General features: G+C 55.0%; 1 protein-coding gene across 4 annotated transcripts in view; it reads left to right on the top strand.

Moving 5' to 3' along the window:
* The window catches only part of RIMS3 (regulating synaptic membrane exocytosis 3), a 40,637-nt gene extending 23,683 nt beyond the window's left edge, over nt 1-16,954 (top strand). For all 4 annotated transcript variants that reach the window (XM_035727168.1, XM_027617705.2, XM_027617725.2 and 1 more), the window contains exons 4-8: nt 4,022-4,163; nt 6,508-6,620; nt 8,729-8,830; nt 9,172-9,311; nt 10,856-16,954. In XM_035727168.1, coding sequence (XP_035583061.1) covers nt 4,022-4,163; nt 6,508-6,620; nt 8,729-8,830; nt 9,172-9,311; nt 10,856-11,068 — 710 coding nt within the window. In that variant the 3' untranslated portion in view covers nt 11,069-16,954. The remainder of the gene's footprint in view (nt 1-4,021; nt 4,164-6,507; nt 6,621-8,728; nt 8,831-9,171; nt 9,312-10,855) is intronic.
* The last annotated feature ends 400 nt before the right edge of the window (nt 16,955-17,354 follow it).

Here is a 17,354-nt window from a genome sequence, read left to right as displayed (position 1 = left end):
GGAGTCTAAACCCTGCTAATCTCCAGCTGAATCTACCCGGTTCAGCTTCAGACCCAAAGGCTTCTTCATGCCCAAGCGATTTGGACAGTCTTCCAAGGCCCAGGCTGGGACCTGAGTCAGTGGGAGACATTCTGGTGGTCGGCCTGGGGCTGTCCACCTACCCAGACTCCACAGTCAGCAGGCAGGGATTGGAATAGACACCGAGAAGACCTGAAGCCTCAAGGGGAGATGAATGACAATAGGGCTTCAGGATCATTTGTCTCCATAGTATGCAAGGGTACAACTGAAGGCCTGGGGCCTGAGCCAGGTGAATGGCCCAGATGTCCTTTTAACTGAAAGTCTCTGTGAATGTGAGAGCAGGGAAGGCCCCTTGGGATCATCTAGTCCGATATACTCATTTTACTGATGAGTCGTCTGAGCCTGGAGAGAAGGCACTTTCCTGGAGAACAACTTCAAGTTGGCCTTCTGAGCCACACCCTGTCATTTGCTAGTTGGGTGACTCAGGCAAGTTATTTTACTTCTCTGAGTCTGCTTCCTTGATTGTGGAATACGGACAGTGATACTTGCCTTGCAGAGTTGTCCAGGGAATTACATGAGATAGGATATGCAAAGGCACCCAGCCTCATGCCTGGCCCGTAGTAGATACTTAGTAAATTGTCAGTGTTATTATTGGCCATGGTCACACAGTAGGACCAAATAAGAAGTGAGTTCTCTAGCCCCCACAGCTCTGCCCCCTTGCTTATAGCATACACCTCTCCCCAGCCTTGAGGTTGCCAGTGTCCTAGCTTGGAGCCCCATCCTGGGTAGGAGAGTCTGGCCCCAGAGGGATGTATGGGCTGACTCACCATGGGCACTGGCCCGGGAAACTCTGTTCTGGGAAAAGATCCTAGCAGGGTGTTCCTGCTGTCCCCAGATGGGATGGCTCAGTTCCCTGCTAGAATCCCTGCAGGGCTGGGCTGTGTTAAGTTGGGACCCAATCTTCTGAGCTCTAGGTCTGCCCCTCTAGGGGCTTCCTTCCTCATGGTCTGTCCATACTCTGTATTGGCTCCAGCACCACCCATCTCCTCCTCTTTGTTTCAAAGCCTCTGTCTTAGTTTAGGCTGTGTGATATCTAGCCTGGACTATTGCCCCAGCCTCCTCTCTAGTTCCCCTGCCTCATGCCTGCCCCTTCCAGTTTATTCCTCACATTTAACTCAAGTGGCCTTCTAGAAACTCACTCTGAAACTTTAGAGTTTAGTTCTAGCTCTTTAACTCCCCATGGGAACCTTGGGAAAGTCATATTCTCTCTGGGTCTCAATTTCTTCTTCTGTAAAATGTAGCTATAAAGACAGTCTTCATCTCCCAGCTTCCTTCTAGATCTAACATTCTCTAAGTTGTAGGAGCAATGACGAGGGTAGGGTCAGAGCTTTAGGGTCCCAGGAAATAGGTAGGTTCTGGCCTGGCCTTAGGCTGGGCCATTCTAGTCTCTGCCCAAATGAAGCTCCTCATTTCAGTACCAGGGACAGCAGCCCTTCCCACCTGGGCTCTGGGCTCTGGGCTCTGGGGAGAGGGTTCAGGACCATTCCAGGAGATGCCATGGGCAGTGCCGCTGAAGGCTCTGCCTCTCCCTTGTATGTGGTGGGACAGATGAGATGGTTCCTGGAGTCTTTCAGTCTCCAGGCACCACAGAATTATTGCAAGCAACTTGGCCCCGTTCTTTAGAGAGAGAGAGAGAGAGAGCTTACATGAAGTTACTCCCAGACCAACAGAGTTCAGACTGGACAAGAATGAAACCAATAGATGAATTTTCTCTGAAGCTGCAAGAGCTTTCTCCCCACCCAGAAGATATGGAACTTAATATCTGCTGAATCACTTCTCAAACCAATGTGGACTTGATGGAGAGGAGTGAAAAGTAGGCCATCAGTAGACCAGGAGAGTGTGGGCTTGGGGTCTGACCCCAGCCCTGTGAGCACGTGAACCTCAGGCTCCCCATCTGTGGAATGGCAGTGGGGGGCTAGCGAGGTGTCTCTAATACTTCAGGATTCTGTGACACCCCTACCCAGGGGCTCACAGTGCACCGGGTAGGTCAAAGAAGGTAAATTTACTCCCAACTGGGTCTAGGAGAGGAGGGTTGGGGCCATGGGGTGGTGAGGCTCTGGCTTCAGCTCAGAGTGTGTGTTGTCGGGGAGGGGAGATATGGGGGACGGTAAAGTGCAGCTCCCACAGACCCATCTGTCTCCTAACTGGGTTAGAGGGGATGTGGCAGTTAGGAGCCAGGGATGGGGTGAGCCCCCTATGCCCACCATCATTGCCCAGTCCTCTGTGTGGTGGGTTACACACTGTTTGTGAGTTTGTATCTCTGTGTGTGATCAAGTGGAGGGGTTCAATCAGGTATTATGGTGTGACGGTCACATGTATGTGGCAGTGTGTCACTTGTATGTGTGACTAAGACCTAGTAGGACTGTTTGTGACTGTGTGCCCATTATATGAATACACATGACCTGGTGTGGGAGATCGCTGTACTCATATATGTGATTGTTAGCACTCATGTGTATCTGCTTATGCCTGTGTGAAAGAAATAACGTATCAGCTAAAGTGATTCTGTGTGTGTTTGAGAGAGAGACAGAGAGAGACAGAGAGAGAGAGAGAGACAGACTGATAGACATATCAGTGGTCTCATTGACTTGTGGACAGTAGCTATTCCAACATCCCAGAAGCTGGGCTGGCCTCAGAGAAGACATTCCTCCTCACCACCGGCCCATCCCCACCCCCAGCCCTCCCATCCCATCCATTGGTGAGGCCGGCCCTCTCAGCCTTCCCTCCCCCCGGTGGGACTTCCTGAAATGTAAGTAGGATGAAGCAGGGAGACTGAAGCCCCCCCCTTTCTCAGGCTGGCATTTTGAACAATGTCTCCCCAACCCACCGTTTGGGTGTGGCCCGGAGAGGGGGTTGCCAGCATAACCAGCTCCCCCCTCCCCACTGCTTTTGGAGGCTGTGCTGCCAGCCCCCCTCCCAGCCTCCTCAGCCCTGGTGGCCATTCCACTCTTAATTTGCCCAGGCCTCTAACCAGTGGCTCCTTTGGCACAGTCCTTATGGTGATGCCACCTTTCCTTCCTATCAAGCTCTTCAGGCAGTGAAGCTTCAGCAGGGGCAGGCCTACAAACCTTCAATTCAACCCGTCTTCTGCTCCCCCCACCCCCAGGAGGAGAGGGTGTCTAGGGGGACCTCGCTGCAATGCTGAGGAGGTTGCCATGGAAACCCAGGCAGGATGGTGTGCTGCTAGGAGAGGCAAAGTGCCCCATGTTCCTTGCAAGGCTCAAGAGGGGGGCTGGGGTGAGGGTAGAGGGCCCTCCAAACAAGAGATACAGAGACACGGAGTGAGTTCTCACCACATGGTTTCTGGGGTTCTTCTGCAGACCTCTCTCTCAAAGCCAAGGTCAGTTCAGGTCAACCTAGTGGTCTTTCTCAATCTTGCTTCCCTAATGGCCTCTGCACCCCTCCACACACATCCCCCCTCCACATTCAGACCCACCTTGAGAATACAGGTTAGTTTGAGAGTGGCCAAGCTTCCCATGGGGGTTTTATTTGGCCTATGAAGGTATCACAGAGGTGGAGCATGAGGTCCGGGTGTGATAGGGTTCATGAAGGTACCTGGAAGAGGGAAAGCAAATCTGGGAATGCCAGAGAAAGCAACCTTTCTATAAGAGAAAGGAACACTTTCTCCATTCGGGGCAAAGGCTGGAATTGAGTTGGGAAGGAGGTGGCCATCAGGGAGCCTGGCAGGGATGAAGGTGAACGCTGCAGGGCTGGGCTGCACCTGGTGACTTCCCATCCCACAGCCCCACCATCCTGATGCTCTGCCTCCAGCCATCTTTCTAGTCTTCGTCCCTGTCACTGTGCAGACCGGCTCAGCAGTGCCCCTGCCTCCAGTCAGAGCCCTGCCTGTCCTGCCCCATCCCAAGAGGTGACCTTGGCAGCACTCCCACAGAAGCCTCATCACTGATCTGACCTTGTTCCCTTTCTATGTTTTCGGGGGTCCCAGAAGGGGCCACCAAGAAGCTGCGCAGCAACATCCGGCGGAGCACAGAGACGGGCATTGCGGTGGAGATGCGGAGTCGGGTCACACGCCAGGGCAGCCGGGAGTCCACAGATGGGAGCACCAACAGCAACAGCTCCGAGGGCACGTGCGTGCAGCCCATGTCCACTCTGGTCCCCACCTTCCCGCATGGTCCTCTAGTCCCAGAGTCGGGGGGCAGGGCGGGGAAATCTTTCCGGCTGGGTTTCGGGTCCAGATGTCTGGGTTCCTCTGCATCCCTGCCTTCCGTGGACATCCGCTGCCTGCGCCCCAGTCTTCCTCTTGCTCCGGGCTGCTGTTTCCCATCCAAACCCCCCAGCGGCCCCAGGGGCAGTGCATCCCATCTGTATGTTTCATGCCTCCCAGCCCCAAGCACCTACACACTGCCCTCAGACGAGAGGGCTCTGGAGGAAAATGTGGACCCAGAATCCTTTTCGATCTGAAACCATTGTTACGGCTCAGATGAATGGAGTTCTCACAAGTGGTCTTGCATGGAGCTGAGAGAAGGAGGTTGGACTGGATCGGTGTTTTTCAAACTGTGGTTGGTGACTCAGGCAGGAAGTAAAATCAGTTTAGTGGGTCAAAACCAGCATTAGGGAGAGAAATAGAAATTTCAAACATATCCTGTGGTGTGAGGATGAATTACCTTGTGAACTTTTGTTTTGTTTTTTTAATATATGGATGCACAGAGGTCTATGATGTTAAATATATTTTTTCCATTGCATGGGAGTTGCAGTCAAAAATTCAAAAAAAGTCACTAGGTTAGATATTCCCTTGGTCGCTCCCAAATCTATGAAGCTGGTTATACGACTAAGATTTTCTGGTTCGGCTTCATCAAGGTCCATTGATAGCAGGGCCCTGTGGCTCTATTATTTAGGATTCTGTGATCTTGTGTCTCATTACTGTGCCCACTTCCATGAATGCAAATGGCCAGGGGCATTTACTGCATATGCAGGGCCTCACTAGGCACCTCAGATGGGTGCTTCTTACTCTGGGATCTACCAGTCACCATCAGACCAAAAACAGTGTCTCATTTAACACTGAGGGATGTCGGTACTACCATGATCTCCATGTTCCATGTGGAGAGACTGAGGCATGGGAGGAGAGTGACGTACCCACCCAAGGTCACACCTGTTCAGTGGTGGTGGAGTCAGGGTTTGAATTAAGGCCATTTGACTCTATAGCCTTTGTTCACAACCTCTACACTCTCTAGACCAAGCTCCTAAAATTCTGTGACCTTGAGAGTCTGTGACCTTATTTAACCTTCTCAGGTTTTCTTCAGAGTGCAGGCTGGGGTTATTGCTGATGGCCAGTAAGAGTGGGTGGGCCTCGAAGCCCCTTCCCGCAGAGTGGAGGCCAGCCTTGTTGGGGAAATTCAGGCCCTCTTTGACAAGTGTATGCAACCCGTCTTTCTCCCTGCCTGTCGCTGGCCATAGGGGACTCAAAGCCCAACTTTCCAAGTGGGGAGTCGTTCTGGGACAGTCTGATCTCTCAGGCCAGATACCTGGGCTATTCTAGGAGGTCTTAGAACTTTGGTCCATTGTAGCCCCCCCCCGCCGAGCAGAGCTGGGTCCGCCCTCCCCCATTGGTCCTTTCTCTGCTGGCCACCCCCAGAACATGTACCTTGAGCGCATAAGGGGGGGCACTGCCCTCGATGTTCACAGCAGCAACATCATAACTACCGTTTTATTGTGTCCTGCTTGTCTGGAACGTTTCATGCACCAGCTGCCCCAATTGCCACCGTAACCCTGCAAGGTGGGCATTGTATCACTGTTTTACAGTCAAGGCAAGTCTCTTACCTCTCGAAGCCTCTGTTTTCTCATCTGTAAGACCAGTGTAGCTCCCGCTGCACAGAATGGCAGGAATGAACTCAGATGCGTGAGGAGCATTTGGTGCGCTGCTGGTGCCCGCCCAGCTCTCGATCACTATCAGTGTTGCTCGCTACTGTTTCCAGGCCCCACAACTAGGGACCACCCACCATCGCTCGGCTTTTATCTCAACCCTGCAATTGTGTTATTTTGGTCTCGGTTGCTGTTTTGGGCACCACCTCACGTTATCGACTTGGATTCCAAACATATGGTCAACTAAACCTCAGTTCTTAGAACTTGCTCCAGGCATCGAAATTCTGGCCTATGTTTCTGGTTCTTGGCACTCGTATCCCCAGGGGAGGACACAGGTGTCCCGCAAGCCCTGCCTTTTAAGGGTCGCCTTCAAAAATCCTGGTGCTTGAGGATTAGATAACATTATTATGTTTCTATTTCTCAAGGGACATCAGAGTATTTTTATTTAACGTGCAGAGATGAAGAGTTCTGTTTACCCCCAGCTAAAGCAGGGCCCTCGTGCTATGGAGAGGGGAAACTGAGGCACAGAGGCATGGCCCAGTGTCCACGGGGTGGAGCCACTGCATCTCACCATCCAGGCCACCTCATGTGCCCCTCTGCATCTTCCTCCAGGTTCATTTTCCCCACCACTCGGCTTGGGGCTGAAAGCCAGTTCAGTGATTTCCTGGATGGGCTGGGGCCAGCCCAGATTGTGGGGCGACAGACATTGGCAACGCCACCGATGGGTGAGTCTTCCTGAGGGCCGAGCGAGTGGGGTGATGGCAGCCACGCCACGGAAGGGGTGAGCTCCGTGGGGGCCCCCTGCGACACAGGGCTAGCTGCAGAGAGGAGCCCTCACTCTGGCTTTTGCGCCAGCCAGAAGGAGTTGCCCGGGCCCTCCGAGGTCCCTCCCTCTTCGGAGAGGACAGGGGTTCCAGCGTTGCTCTGCGGGCTACCCCGCAGCGGCTTTACAGCACGGACCACCCCCACCACATGCCCACCCACTCTCCCACCACCAGCTGCACGCCTGGCGGTGCCAAGCACCTGCTCAGTGTAGACAGTGAACCAGAGGTGTCACAGCTTTGATGTTCAGGGAGTCTGTGCTACCCCTGGTGCTCTGTGTGACCTTGGGCAGGTCACTCCCTTTCTTTGAGCCTCTGTTACCTCATCTGTAAAATGGGAAAGAGAATCCCTGCCTTAGTTCTGCAATCTAACAACAATTCATCGAGTTCCTATTCTATGCTTTGAATGAAGTGTTTTACTCCTGAGGAACTGTGTCTTATTGGACTTGTTACTTCTACCTGCCTGGCACCTAAAAGCCTTTTAAATAATTTTCTCATCCCCCTTCCCTGCAACTGGGACCTATTTCCTGGGTCTCTACTCGGTCCTCTCAGCTGCACTTCTGGCTCCCTCCCACCTCCCTCCCTCTCTCCCTCTGTCTTAGATACTAGTTGTGTTGGCTCTGGGGGCTCCTCCCAGGAACTTGCTTCCCCAGAGATGCCCCCTTGCCTCTCCCCCTTCCCCATCAGTCCGACCTGAGCAGTCTGTCCCCAGGCATCTGGACTCAGTCCTCATTGGAACAGTGTTCAACCTTCGACCTCACAGCACATGAGGAAGCGGGGCTCAGACTGTGCCCTGCTGCGAGCCCTGCACTGGAGCTGGGTTTCTCTCCCAGGCCAGTACTCTTCCCACTGCACTGCTTTGGTTTTCTCAGACGTGCTTCCACAGGAACCTTTGTCCGTGGGGACCCTCAGAGGGTGAGCACCAGCTCTCCTCTGGCCCTGGGGTAGGATTTGGCTAATTCTCAGCCCTTGCTCACAGGCTCTTAAGGGCCTGAGGAGTTTGCTTTTCCCAGCCCTAGGCCCAGCCAGGGACTGGGAGGCAGTGAGAGGAGGAGCCAGCCACCTCCACAAGGCTATTGGGCCTTCCCAGCCTAGAACACTTGTGTGTGTGCCTCCTCGTGTCTAGAAGTGGGAAGGACAGGCTTGCCTTTGCTCAACTCCTTAGGGATGTTAGAGTGAGACCTTCCCTCTTCCCTCCCCACGGGGAGGTCAGAAATAGCTAGAGGGAGGGTGATGACTTCCAGGATGTTTCCTGAAAGTAATAAATCCCCATCTTCCCAAGTATGCAAATACAAACAACTGCATGATAGCTCGGAGTATCTAAAATGGGTGGCTGAACCCAAAGTCTGGCCAATTTTAATTTCTCTGCATCAGGCTTATGATGCTGCATTCCTTTGAAGAACGCTCCAAGTGACTAATGCATAATCTCAAATTCCGCTAACTGATGTTGAACAAAGCTAAGAGTTCTAGAAATAACTGACATGACTTCATACAGAACTTGCCTCAGTGAGGTAATCGTTTGTGGGAGCGCAGTGAGAAGTTCTCAATTCTCTGCTTCCAGGAGATCCGGCCTTCCCTGCATCCTTTGGCCGGGGTGCGAACAGGCCCCAATTCCCAGGCAATGCCTCCTGTCCTGCGCAGGCTCCTATCTCGGCATCTTTTCAAAAGGAGAGTCTGTAAATATTTGGGGAGTGGCCGAGGGCTGCTATTCTGCTCAGTAAGACGGGAGCCTCCCAGTTCACTGGGACTTACTGGGAGTTTGGCAGCCTTTCGTTGCTACCCAAGCATGCCCCTTGAGGGTCATGCCTCTGCCCTTGCCCCAGGGGACCTATCAAAGTATTTCTCCCCTGCTTTCAAGTGGCCTCTGGAGAGCCGTTCTGGCGCAAGCAGTCTTTTGCATGTTATGCCCTTTCCAGCACTGTAGCGCCCTCTGCAGACTGTGCTCTGCACAGCAGCTGGCCGGCCTGCCCCGGCTCTGCCTCTGCCTGGACGGTTCCTTTTCTCCCTTGCAGGGGACGTGCACATTGCCATCATGGACCGCAGTGGCCAGCTAGAGGTGGAAGTGATTGAGGCTCGGGGCCTGACCCCCAAACCAGGCTCCAAATCCCTCCCAGGTGAGGCCAAGCAGCGGGGAGAGGGGTTTTGGATACGGGGTCCTGACAAGCAGGGGTGCGCAACTGAGCTCTGGGTCTAGCGTGTCCTCAGCTGCCCATTGGCCTAGATCAGTGTTCTCGACTCTGGAGTCATGGCTGGCCCGGAAGGCCAGTGGACAGGGTTGGGGGGAGGGGAGGATGGACAAGTCAGTGTTTGAGCCCGTCTTTTCTACTGCTCTCCACTGGTCAGCTCATCCCACTCACCTTGCTCACCTCCAGGAGCAGCAGGACGTTAGGGGATGGAGCAGGCCATAGCAGTCTCTCCTGGACCCCTCCCCAGCATGCTTTCTCCCATCCCGCAGCCACCTATATCAAGGTTTACCTGCTTGAGAACGGGGCCTGCTTGACCAAAAAGAAGACAAAGGTGGCCAAGAAGACCTGTGACCCCCTGTATCAGCAGGCTCTGCTCTTCGACGAGGGGCCCCAGGGCAAGGTGCTGCAGGTGAGTGCTGGGGCAGGACGACTCCCCAAAACTGCAAGTTGTAATTTAAAATCTCTTTCATGTGTGATGCATCCTGTGCCAGGCACTGTACCAGGTGCATTAATGCACATGACCTGTTTGTTTTCACAGCCCAGTGAGGGCTTTTTGCCCCTGGTTGATTTGTAAGGACACCAGAGTTCAGGGGGATAAGTCCACTGCCCCCCCAACCCCAGGTTGCTCAGCTTGTAGGTAGAAGCAGCGTTTGACCACCGCCTTCTCTTTCCGCCTGGTGCTAATGCTTACTGCGCATCAGCTCCGTGCCAGGCTCTGGGCGAAGGGCTTTCCAATCCTGACCTCCTTTCAGCCTCCAGATGATGCTGTGAAGTAGGTATGTTCTCCCCATCTTGCAGTCTCAGAAAGGTGAAGTGACTCACTTGAGGTTTCAGCTAGCGACTTGCAGAGCCCAGGTGACCCAGGCCAAATGACGCCACCCCAACTCCGAGAGAGTGCAGTGCCCTTCACAACAGTCCCGCGAGGGAGGGATCATCACGCCCATTCACAGATGAAGCACCTGAGGTGCTTAGCAAGAAGCTAAGTGGGGGCTGGTCTCTGGGTTCAGTCCTGGGTTCAAGTTCCAGCTCCATCATGGTCCGTGGGCGGTATGCTGTGAAGCGTAAATGAGGGATGCACGTGGAGGGCCTCACTGAATGCCTGGCCCATAGACAGCTGCTCTCGGAGTATTAGTGGTGGTTGTGGCTGGTGGCCTTGCCTGAGGCCACATGGGTGGCAGAGGAGAGGCCTGAGCCAGGGGCTGTCTGGGCTGTGTAACTACTTATCTAGGGCTGTAACTACTCACCTCTGGCTGAGGTGGTTGCGTGGCAAGGGCCCCTGGGGTCGCAAATGGCCAGACTGCAGAACCCTGGGGTTCTTTGAGGGTAGGGAGGATCCTGGGTGTCTGTTTTCATGTATATATACATATATATTGGGATTCCATTTTGAGAAAAGGATCCACTGATAAAAATACAAGTTTGAAAATCACTGGGCTAATCTCTTCCCCTCTTCCAGTTTTCTGGTTGGGAACACTGAGGTCCAGTGAGGGCCAGGGGTCTCCCCAAGCTCCGCCATTAGCCAGCAGCAGACTAGGAGCTGTGACTCAGGTCCCAGACTCTTTCGGTCTGCTTCTTAATGGGGAAGGCTGCCATCTGGGATGCTGGGAGGCTCTGGAAGTCAGACCCAGGTTCTGATCCCAGCTCTGCCACCAATTACTGTGTATCTTTGGGTTAATTAACCTCTCTGAGCTGTTGTTGCCTCTTTGTTGAAATGATGATACGTAGCACCTTTACCTGGATGGTTGTAATGGTTGAGATAATGGAGAGAAGTCTGTACGATGGAGGCTGGCATGTCTTCAGTGCTCAGTAAGCTGTTGCCCCCAAATCAGTCTTGGTTCCGGTTCTTTCTGCCTCATCTGTGCTTTGGTGAGACTTGTAGGTTCCTGGGTCCACTACTGAGCCCTGAAGTCGGGGAGTTGGCTCAGCGCCCCCCGTTTCCCACCCCCTCCCCCACAGGTGATTGTTTGGGGAGACTACGGCCGCATGGACCACAAATGCTTCATGGGCATGGCCCAGATCATGCTGGACGAGCTGGACCTGAGTGCCGCGGTCACGGGCTGGTACAAACTCTTCCCCACGTCCTCAGTGGCAGACTCTACACTTGGACCCCTCACCAGGCGCCTGTCCCAGTCCTCCCTGGAGAGTGCCACCAGCCCCTCGTGCTCCTAAGGACCTCAGAAGAGGCCGGGATACAGTGTGGGAAGGGGTGCCTGATGCCCCCTCCCCGCCCCCTGTACATAGTCTTCGTGTCTCTCTGGACCCCTTGCCCTGCTGCATGCCCGTCGGTTACTGGGCCCACCCCAACTGGCAGCGGAGACTAGTGTGTGCGTGTGTGTCTGTGTGTGTGTGTGTGACCATGTTCTGTCTGTTCACGTGTCTGGGTATAGCCAGTCTTGGTGACTACATGAGCTAAAATCCACATCTCTGTGTGTCTTGTTGAAAAGAAACCCAAAGGAGTGTTGTGTGGGCGCGGATCCCTGAGTGCAGGGGCAGAAGCGGGGAATGTGGCCACCCATCCACCCTGCCTGGTCCTGTGCCCGGGGCAGAGCCCACGTGTCCCTGTCTGGGCCGCCTTTTGCTGGTCCCTGCTTAGTTTTCTGTCTCGTCCTTTGTCCCTCCTGTGCTCCCAGCACCGCTGCTCTATTTTGAGGAATGTAGCACCCACTGCAGCTGGCCACACTGAGGCCCCTCGGGGACCCGACACCCTCCTCCCCAGCGAGTGCTCTCGCAGCTCTTCCTACCGAATGCACCTGCAGCATGTCGCATGCTCATCTAGTGCCCTGGCCGGGGGCCGGGGGAGCGGAACATGCCTGGGAAGCTGAGGGCTTGGAGATCGTCTCCTCCCTTCGGCAGGAGCCGCCTCCTTCCTACAAGCGAAACACTAGGAAGACTTAGCTCCCAGGGTGGCTGGCCAGGCCCCTTAGAGGGAAGTGCGGGCACCTCCCTTAGCGTTGTTCTTCACCTCCTGTCCTCCTCCGAGCCTCCTCGCTTCCAACATGCCAAAGGAGCTCTCCCAGTGGACCCCAGGAGGTGTGGACTTGGAGGGTCTTGACACCCTGGAGGCTGGCCTCAGGGGGGATGTTCTCTGCCAAAGCAGATGGTCCCTGAGGCACCTGTGTGCTCTCCAGGCCCTGGGGGTGGCCCTGTCCCCCTCAGGTTGCATCCCGGTGGGGTCTGGCTTGTGGAGGAAGCGCTGAGGGTGGGGCTGTTGCTGGAATGAGGAGGGCTGGGGCTGACCTGCCCTGTGCCACTGTTGAGAATCCTGTCTGACCTTTGGGGATTAGCTGCGTGAGGTCGATCATTTGGGTCTCTCTTTGTTTGCTCATTTCCAGACCAGGGTTCCTGTCTGGGAGCTCAGACTTACCTGGGCTCCAGCTTCCTGGCCTCACGGACAGCCTGGCTCTGGACTCAGCTAGACTGCCACAGTCACCAGCTCTGTACAAGCAATACTTAGCCCTCTCTGCCTCCCCGCCTCCCTGCACTCCGCGGCTGCCCTCCGGAGAGGGGCCTGGCCTGCTCTCGGCACCTCCCCCTGCCTCTGCTTTCTTCCCACCCTTGTCTGGTTGGAGCTTCCCAAAGCCACTCAAACCCTGACTTCGTATGACAGCTGGGCCCTGTGTGGGGGAGGGTACCAGGGCCTGGACCCATGAGATGTCTGCTAGGAATGCCCAAATCTGTCCTCTCCCTCCGCGGGTCTAGGGCAAAAGGTGAGCGGTTGCCCAGGGGGTGGACACAGCAGCCCTTGGGTCCATGTCTGGTGGGGAGAAAAGAGGTGGCAGGAGGGGTCAAGGTATGGAGAAGACCGTCCCTCTGCCTCTTCCCCAGACGTCAGCCCCAAGTGCTGCATGACTCTGACCCACATGCTCAAGGTGGAGGGGAGCTACCCAGCCGAGCAGTGGAGCGGTCTCGGGGCCGGAGCGCTTGGACTCCATTCATAACCAAAGCCAGACAGATGGGCATAGAGGCGGATTCTGAGGGCAGGTGGAGGAGGCAGCTGTCAGGAGACAAAGGGCCTCCGTTCCTGGTAGGGACCCACATCAGGTTGAAGCCAGAGCCTGGTAACCTCCCTCCCAGGAAAACCCTACTGGTCCTGCCCACAGATGGAAAGTGGGTAAGGGCAGTAAGAAGTGAACCAAATGGGCTCCTGGCTCTTGCCAAAGCCTCCAATCTTGTCTTATCACAGATGAGGACGGTTGTGGGCGTCGGGAGAGGGAGGAGGCAGCTGGGTCGAGTTTTCTCTTTAGGCAGAAATTCTCTCCCGTTGTTGGGATTGGGTAATGTGCGCATTTCTCATGTTTCTAAAAATAAGGCAAAGGGCTCAGTGTACTCTTTGACCCTAGGGTGGGGAGAGGGACGAAACTCGCTCACAAAAGGGTATTTTATGTCCTGTCTGTGCTGTATTCACCTCTCCCGAACAGTCACCCTCAGGATGGCGTGAACATACTCTAACTTTTGGAACGGCGGGATTAGTAATGACTCCTAGGATGGCGTAGACATTTGCTGATGTAGCCCCGAGTGGTGCTACCGAGACCCAGGGGGATGGGGGATATCAGGGAGGGACAGCACCCTCATTGCTTGAGGGGCCTGGGAAGACAGGGAAGGTGGAGGGCTGCCAGCAGAGAGCCTGCCTCTGGGTGGCTATAGGCCACGGTCCCCTTGCCTCTGGGGGCAGGTTAGCACAGCGGAAGGCCTAGCCAGAGCTGGGGCCCGACCTGTGGGTAATTGGCGCTGACTTGCCTCCGGGCCCTAGCCGCCAAAACTGCCCAGGAGCTGGGCCGCTCTTATCCCACCTCTTTAATGGGAAGTAATTCTCCCCAGGTTGACCTTAGGGAATTACCCTCTTTAACACTTTGTACCAAATCAGTTACCAATCCGCATCTGGATTTCCCCCCATGATGGTGAGTTCACTTGAGGCTGACGCGTGTGTGATGGTGAATGGCTGGGTTTCAGGGTCTGTTTCTCATCCTCCTCGATACAGGGGCTTGTCTGAGAAGCTGTTGGGAGCTAGCCTGTTCCAGGAGAGGAGGGGGCACAGTGTGCCGCCTGGTCTTCCCTGGGGTGGGGAGCATCTTTGAAGAGGGGATGGTGGGGGGAGGAGGCAACACGATCTCCCCCGGAGTGCTCCCTAACCTGGGACCGACGCACTGCCAGGTACCACACCCTGGCTCTGCAGGCCTGCTTCCCCCAGGTGAGACCCAGAGCTGAGGACAGGACGGGGCTCTTTGTCATCCCCCTTCCTCTGCTCTGACAGGTTCGTGGAGGATGCGGCAGAGATGGGGGTGGCCCTGCAGCAATGCTGGGCTGTGGGCAGGAACCGTGACGGATGATTCAGAGCATCTGTCTTCACGTTTCTGCTCTGTTCAACGTGTCCCACTTCCTTCATAGACTCCATCCCTACAGGGACGTCTGAGGGCCTTTGGTATGAATCAGGCTCCAGTAAATGGGGCCACGTCTGGGTTTGACAAGGGGGATTTGATCTTTCAGGGAAGAACCAGCTCCAAAACTCCTCCCCATCCCATCTCTTCCACCTCCCAGTTCTCCCAGGAAAGGAGCGGAGGGCTTAGGAGGCTCTCCTGGCATGCTGGCATCCCAGGGGCGGGGTGAGGCAGAGCCCAGGGGCTCCAGAAAGAGGGCACCTGGGTAGCTCCTCACTCGTGGGATCGCCAGTTCTCCCAGGGGAGTGACCCCTACCAGGGCAAGCATGCCCAAGCTCTTCTTTACTGCCAGCCTTGAGGAGAACAGCCCCCTCCCCCCCCCCCCAGAGACAATAGAGACCTCCAAGGGTACGTCTCTGGAAACGAAATGTAGCACAATCTTCGACTGCGTGACCAGGAACCCTGACGTGCAACCAGGGTTCTCGCTCCACACCCTGCTGCCCGGGGGGGGGGCTGCTGAGCTCCTCCCCCATGGGGGCTCGGGGGCTCCCCGATGCCTCCGATTCCCTATCCTCCTCGGCCCAGAAAGCAGCAGAGCTTCAGGAAGGCCGCTCTTCTGGGTCTCTGATTGCTTCCTGCACTGTGCAAACTCTGTGCAAGAAACGGCTGCCTTTGCTTGATGGTGGGGACGAGGCGCCCCCCCCACCTGGCTGGAGGGAGAGGGTGCAACGCTCAGGCCCAGGTGGGCCCCGCAGCATTTCTGCGGGCGGGCGGGCGTCTGCAAGGAGATGGAGAAAAAGAGGCCTGCTCCCTGCTGCCTCCTCCCTTTATGCTCCAGTCCGGACGTTTTCTCCTCCCCGATCCTGACACGGAAAGAGGCTCGTGAACATGCTGCTTCCTGTACTGGATTCTCTTTCATCGAACGAAGAGGGAGGAGATGGGCGTATAGATTCTTCTCCTGTCTTCTTCCTCAAGTCTGCTTTTCACTCAGGTCAGAAGAGGATGGGGCAAAACCAAACACTCACAACTGAAGGCAGGGGAGCCCCGCCCAGTCAGGGGAGGCCTGGTGGCAGCTGGCGGGGCCCGGTCTGGCTGGGAAAGGCTGATTTTGAGAGTGCCTGAGCATCTCAGAGCAATGTCGGTGATGCCAAAGAGAGCAACTTGGTCTCCCTGGGCACCAACTCTGCCGGTGCGGCCGCACAAAGGCGGCTTCGGCTGTTGGCATGCCTGATGGTGGGACCTTGTTCTCTGACAAAGGGCTTAATCTTTCCATGTAGCAAAGCAACTCCTTCTCCCCCCAAACCCCGAGCTCGGGCTTTTGTGGGCCCAACCTGGCTGTGCCTGTGAGGAAAACCACACCAGTAAGAGAAACTGAATTCTTTCAGGGGCCTAGGCTAGCTTGGGGTGAGTGCTTGTTGAGAAAAGTGTGTTACTGCTTTGGGGAAACCTTCCAGGGCTCTAGTTGGAAACTTAGTAGGGCCGGGGGCCTTGCGCCTCCACCCCCCCACCCCCCCGCCCAGGGAGTTCACACCGACGTCAGGATGGGTCCCTGGGGACTGGGTACCAGAGAGTTTGGCTGAAGAAAGGGGCCCTGGGAATCCAGGGGCCACAGAGCATCCACCCCCCAGCTCGATGGCCTGGATAGCTGGCTACAGAGAATCAAAGCCTGTTCTATACAGTTTTGTCCCAAAGTGTGACTTTGTGCAAGACTCGTCACTTGTCTGGGCCTCAGCTTCCTCATGTGCAAAATCAGAGCATTTGCTAGTTGCTCCATGGTTCCCTCCAGGTTTTAAAAGTCTGATCTGGAGCGAAGAGGGTTTCCAGCCTGGTGCGCCTGGGTCCACGGGCTGGTTTGGTCCAGCTCCTGGTGCCCCGACTGGGTGCGGGTCCTCATCCATCTGCACTCAGATGCTGCTTCTGACAAGAACTCTGGGAATCCTAACAGACTCTGCTTCCACCTCTTTGTGGTTTGTTCTCCCTCTTTTCTTCTTGTGTAATGACCGGAAATACTTAAGGGTTGTCTACAATGGACAATTTTCAAGGTGCTGATGTGATGGGACCCCCTCAGCCGCGTCCTGCATAGCTCAGTACCCCCACCGGCAGATGAGACTGGGTCAGTCCTCCTCTCTGCTTCTAGAATGACATCCATGGGAGAGAGTCGAACACCTGAGAATGTGAAAGGCAATGCCTCTGACGGGAAGAGAGGGGGCACTTACTCCCCATCCAAGTATTTTGCTTCTTGAACCACCCCTCTCTCCAGAATCTCTCAGCAGACCTCACCTCAGCAGGCAGAGTGAGCGGCTGCTTCCTTAGGAAAAGTTGGCCTGATTAGTCTATCCACTCCTTCAGAATGTAAATTCACAGGAGGCAGGAACCCCTTTTTTAGAATTTCCAAATGCATCCTGCAAAGAAAGAGATCACTGATAGGGACTGACAAGCACACTGTTTAGATAAGAAGCAATTAGCCTTTTATATTTGTGCTCCTATACATTTTCTATGTGCAGCATCTTTCCAAACTCGCTGTGGCTCCTAGGTGGCAGGTGGACGGCTGGGGAGGACTTCCGGCTCTTTCCGACAACATTCTTGCCAATTCCCTTGAGGAGAAAATTCTTCACATGGCTTCTGCATGTACAATATTTGGGCAGAAAAAAAAAAAAGATTAAAGTCAGCTTGAAAATGGTTTCTTGTGTTGCTTTCTGAAGACGGTTCTTAATTCTAGGAGAGAGAAAACAGGGTTGCGGGTGACTAAAACGAGAAAGAGGAGGTGGACACCAAGGCTGAGAGGCAGGAGAGGGCAGGACATCTCAGGAAAAGGCCTCAAAAGTTCTGACTGGGGCCTCTGACTCCTGTGTGGGGATTTTGTTGCCACACTGATGTCCGTGGGCCATGGGATCTGATGGGGCCAGGCGGCTTCCCAGCTGTCCCACAATGCCTGCTTACAGGCCCTCAAAGCCTTCTGTTTCCACAGACTCCACAAGGGATGCCCAGTGTTAAATGGAAGAGAAGGTGAGATGGAGCTAAGGCCACTGCTTTTGACCCCTCGTGCGTTTCTTTCTGAGCTCTCAGGTCCAGGAGCTCTG

The sequence above is a fragment of the Zalophus californianus genome, chromosome 4 (genome assembly GCF_009762305.2).
Source record: "Zalophus californianus isolate mZalCal1 chromosome 4, mZalCal1.pri.v2, whole genome shotgun sequence".
Lineage (NCBI taxonomy): Eukaryota > Metazoa > Chordata > Mammalia > Carnivora > Otariidae > Zalophus > Zalophus californianus.
The sequence above is the reverse complement of the archived record's forward strand: the minus strand, read 5'-3'. Positions and strand labels throughout refer to the sequence as shown.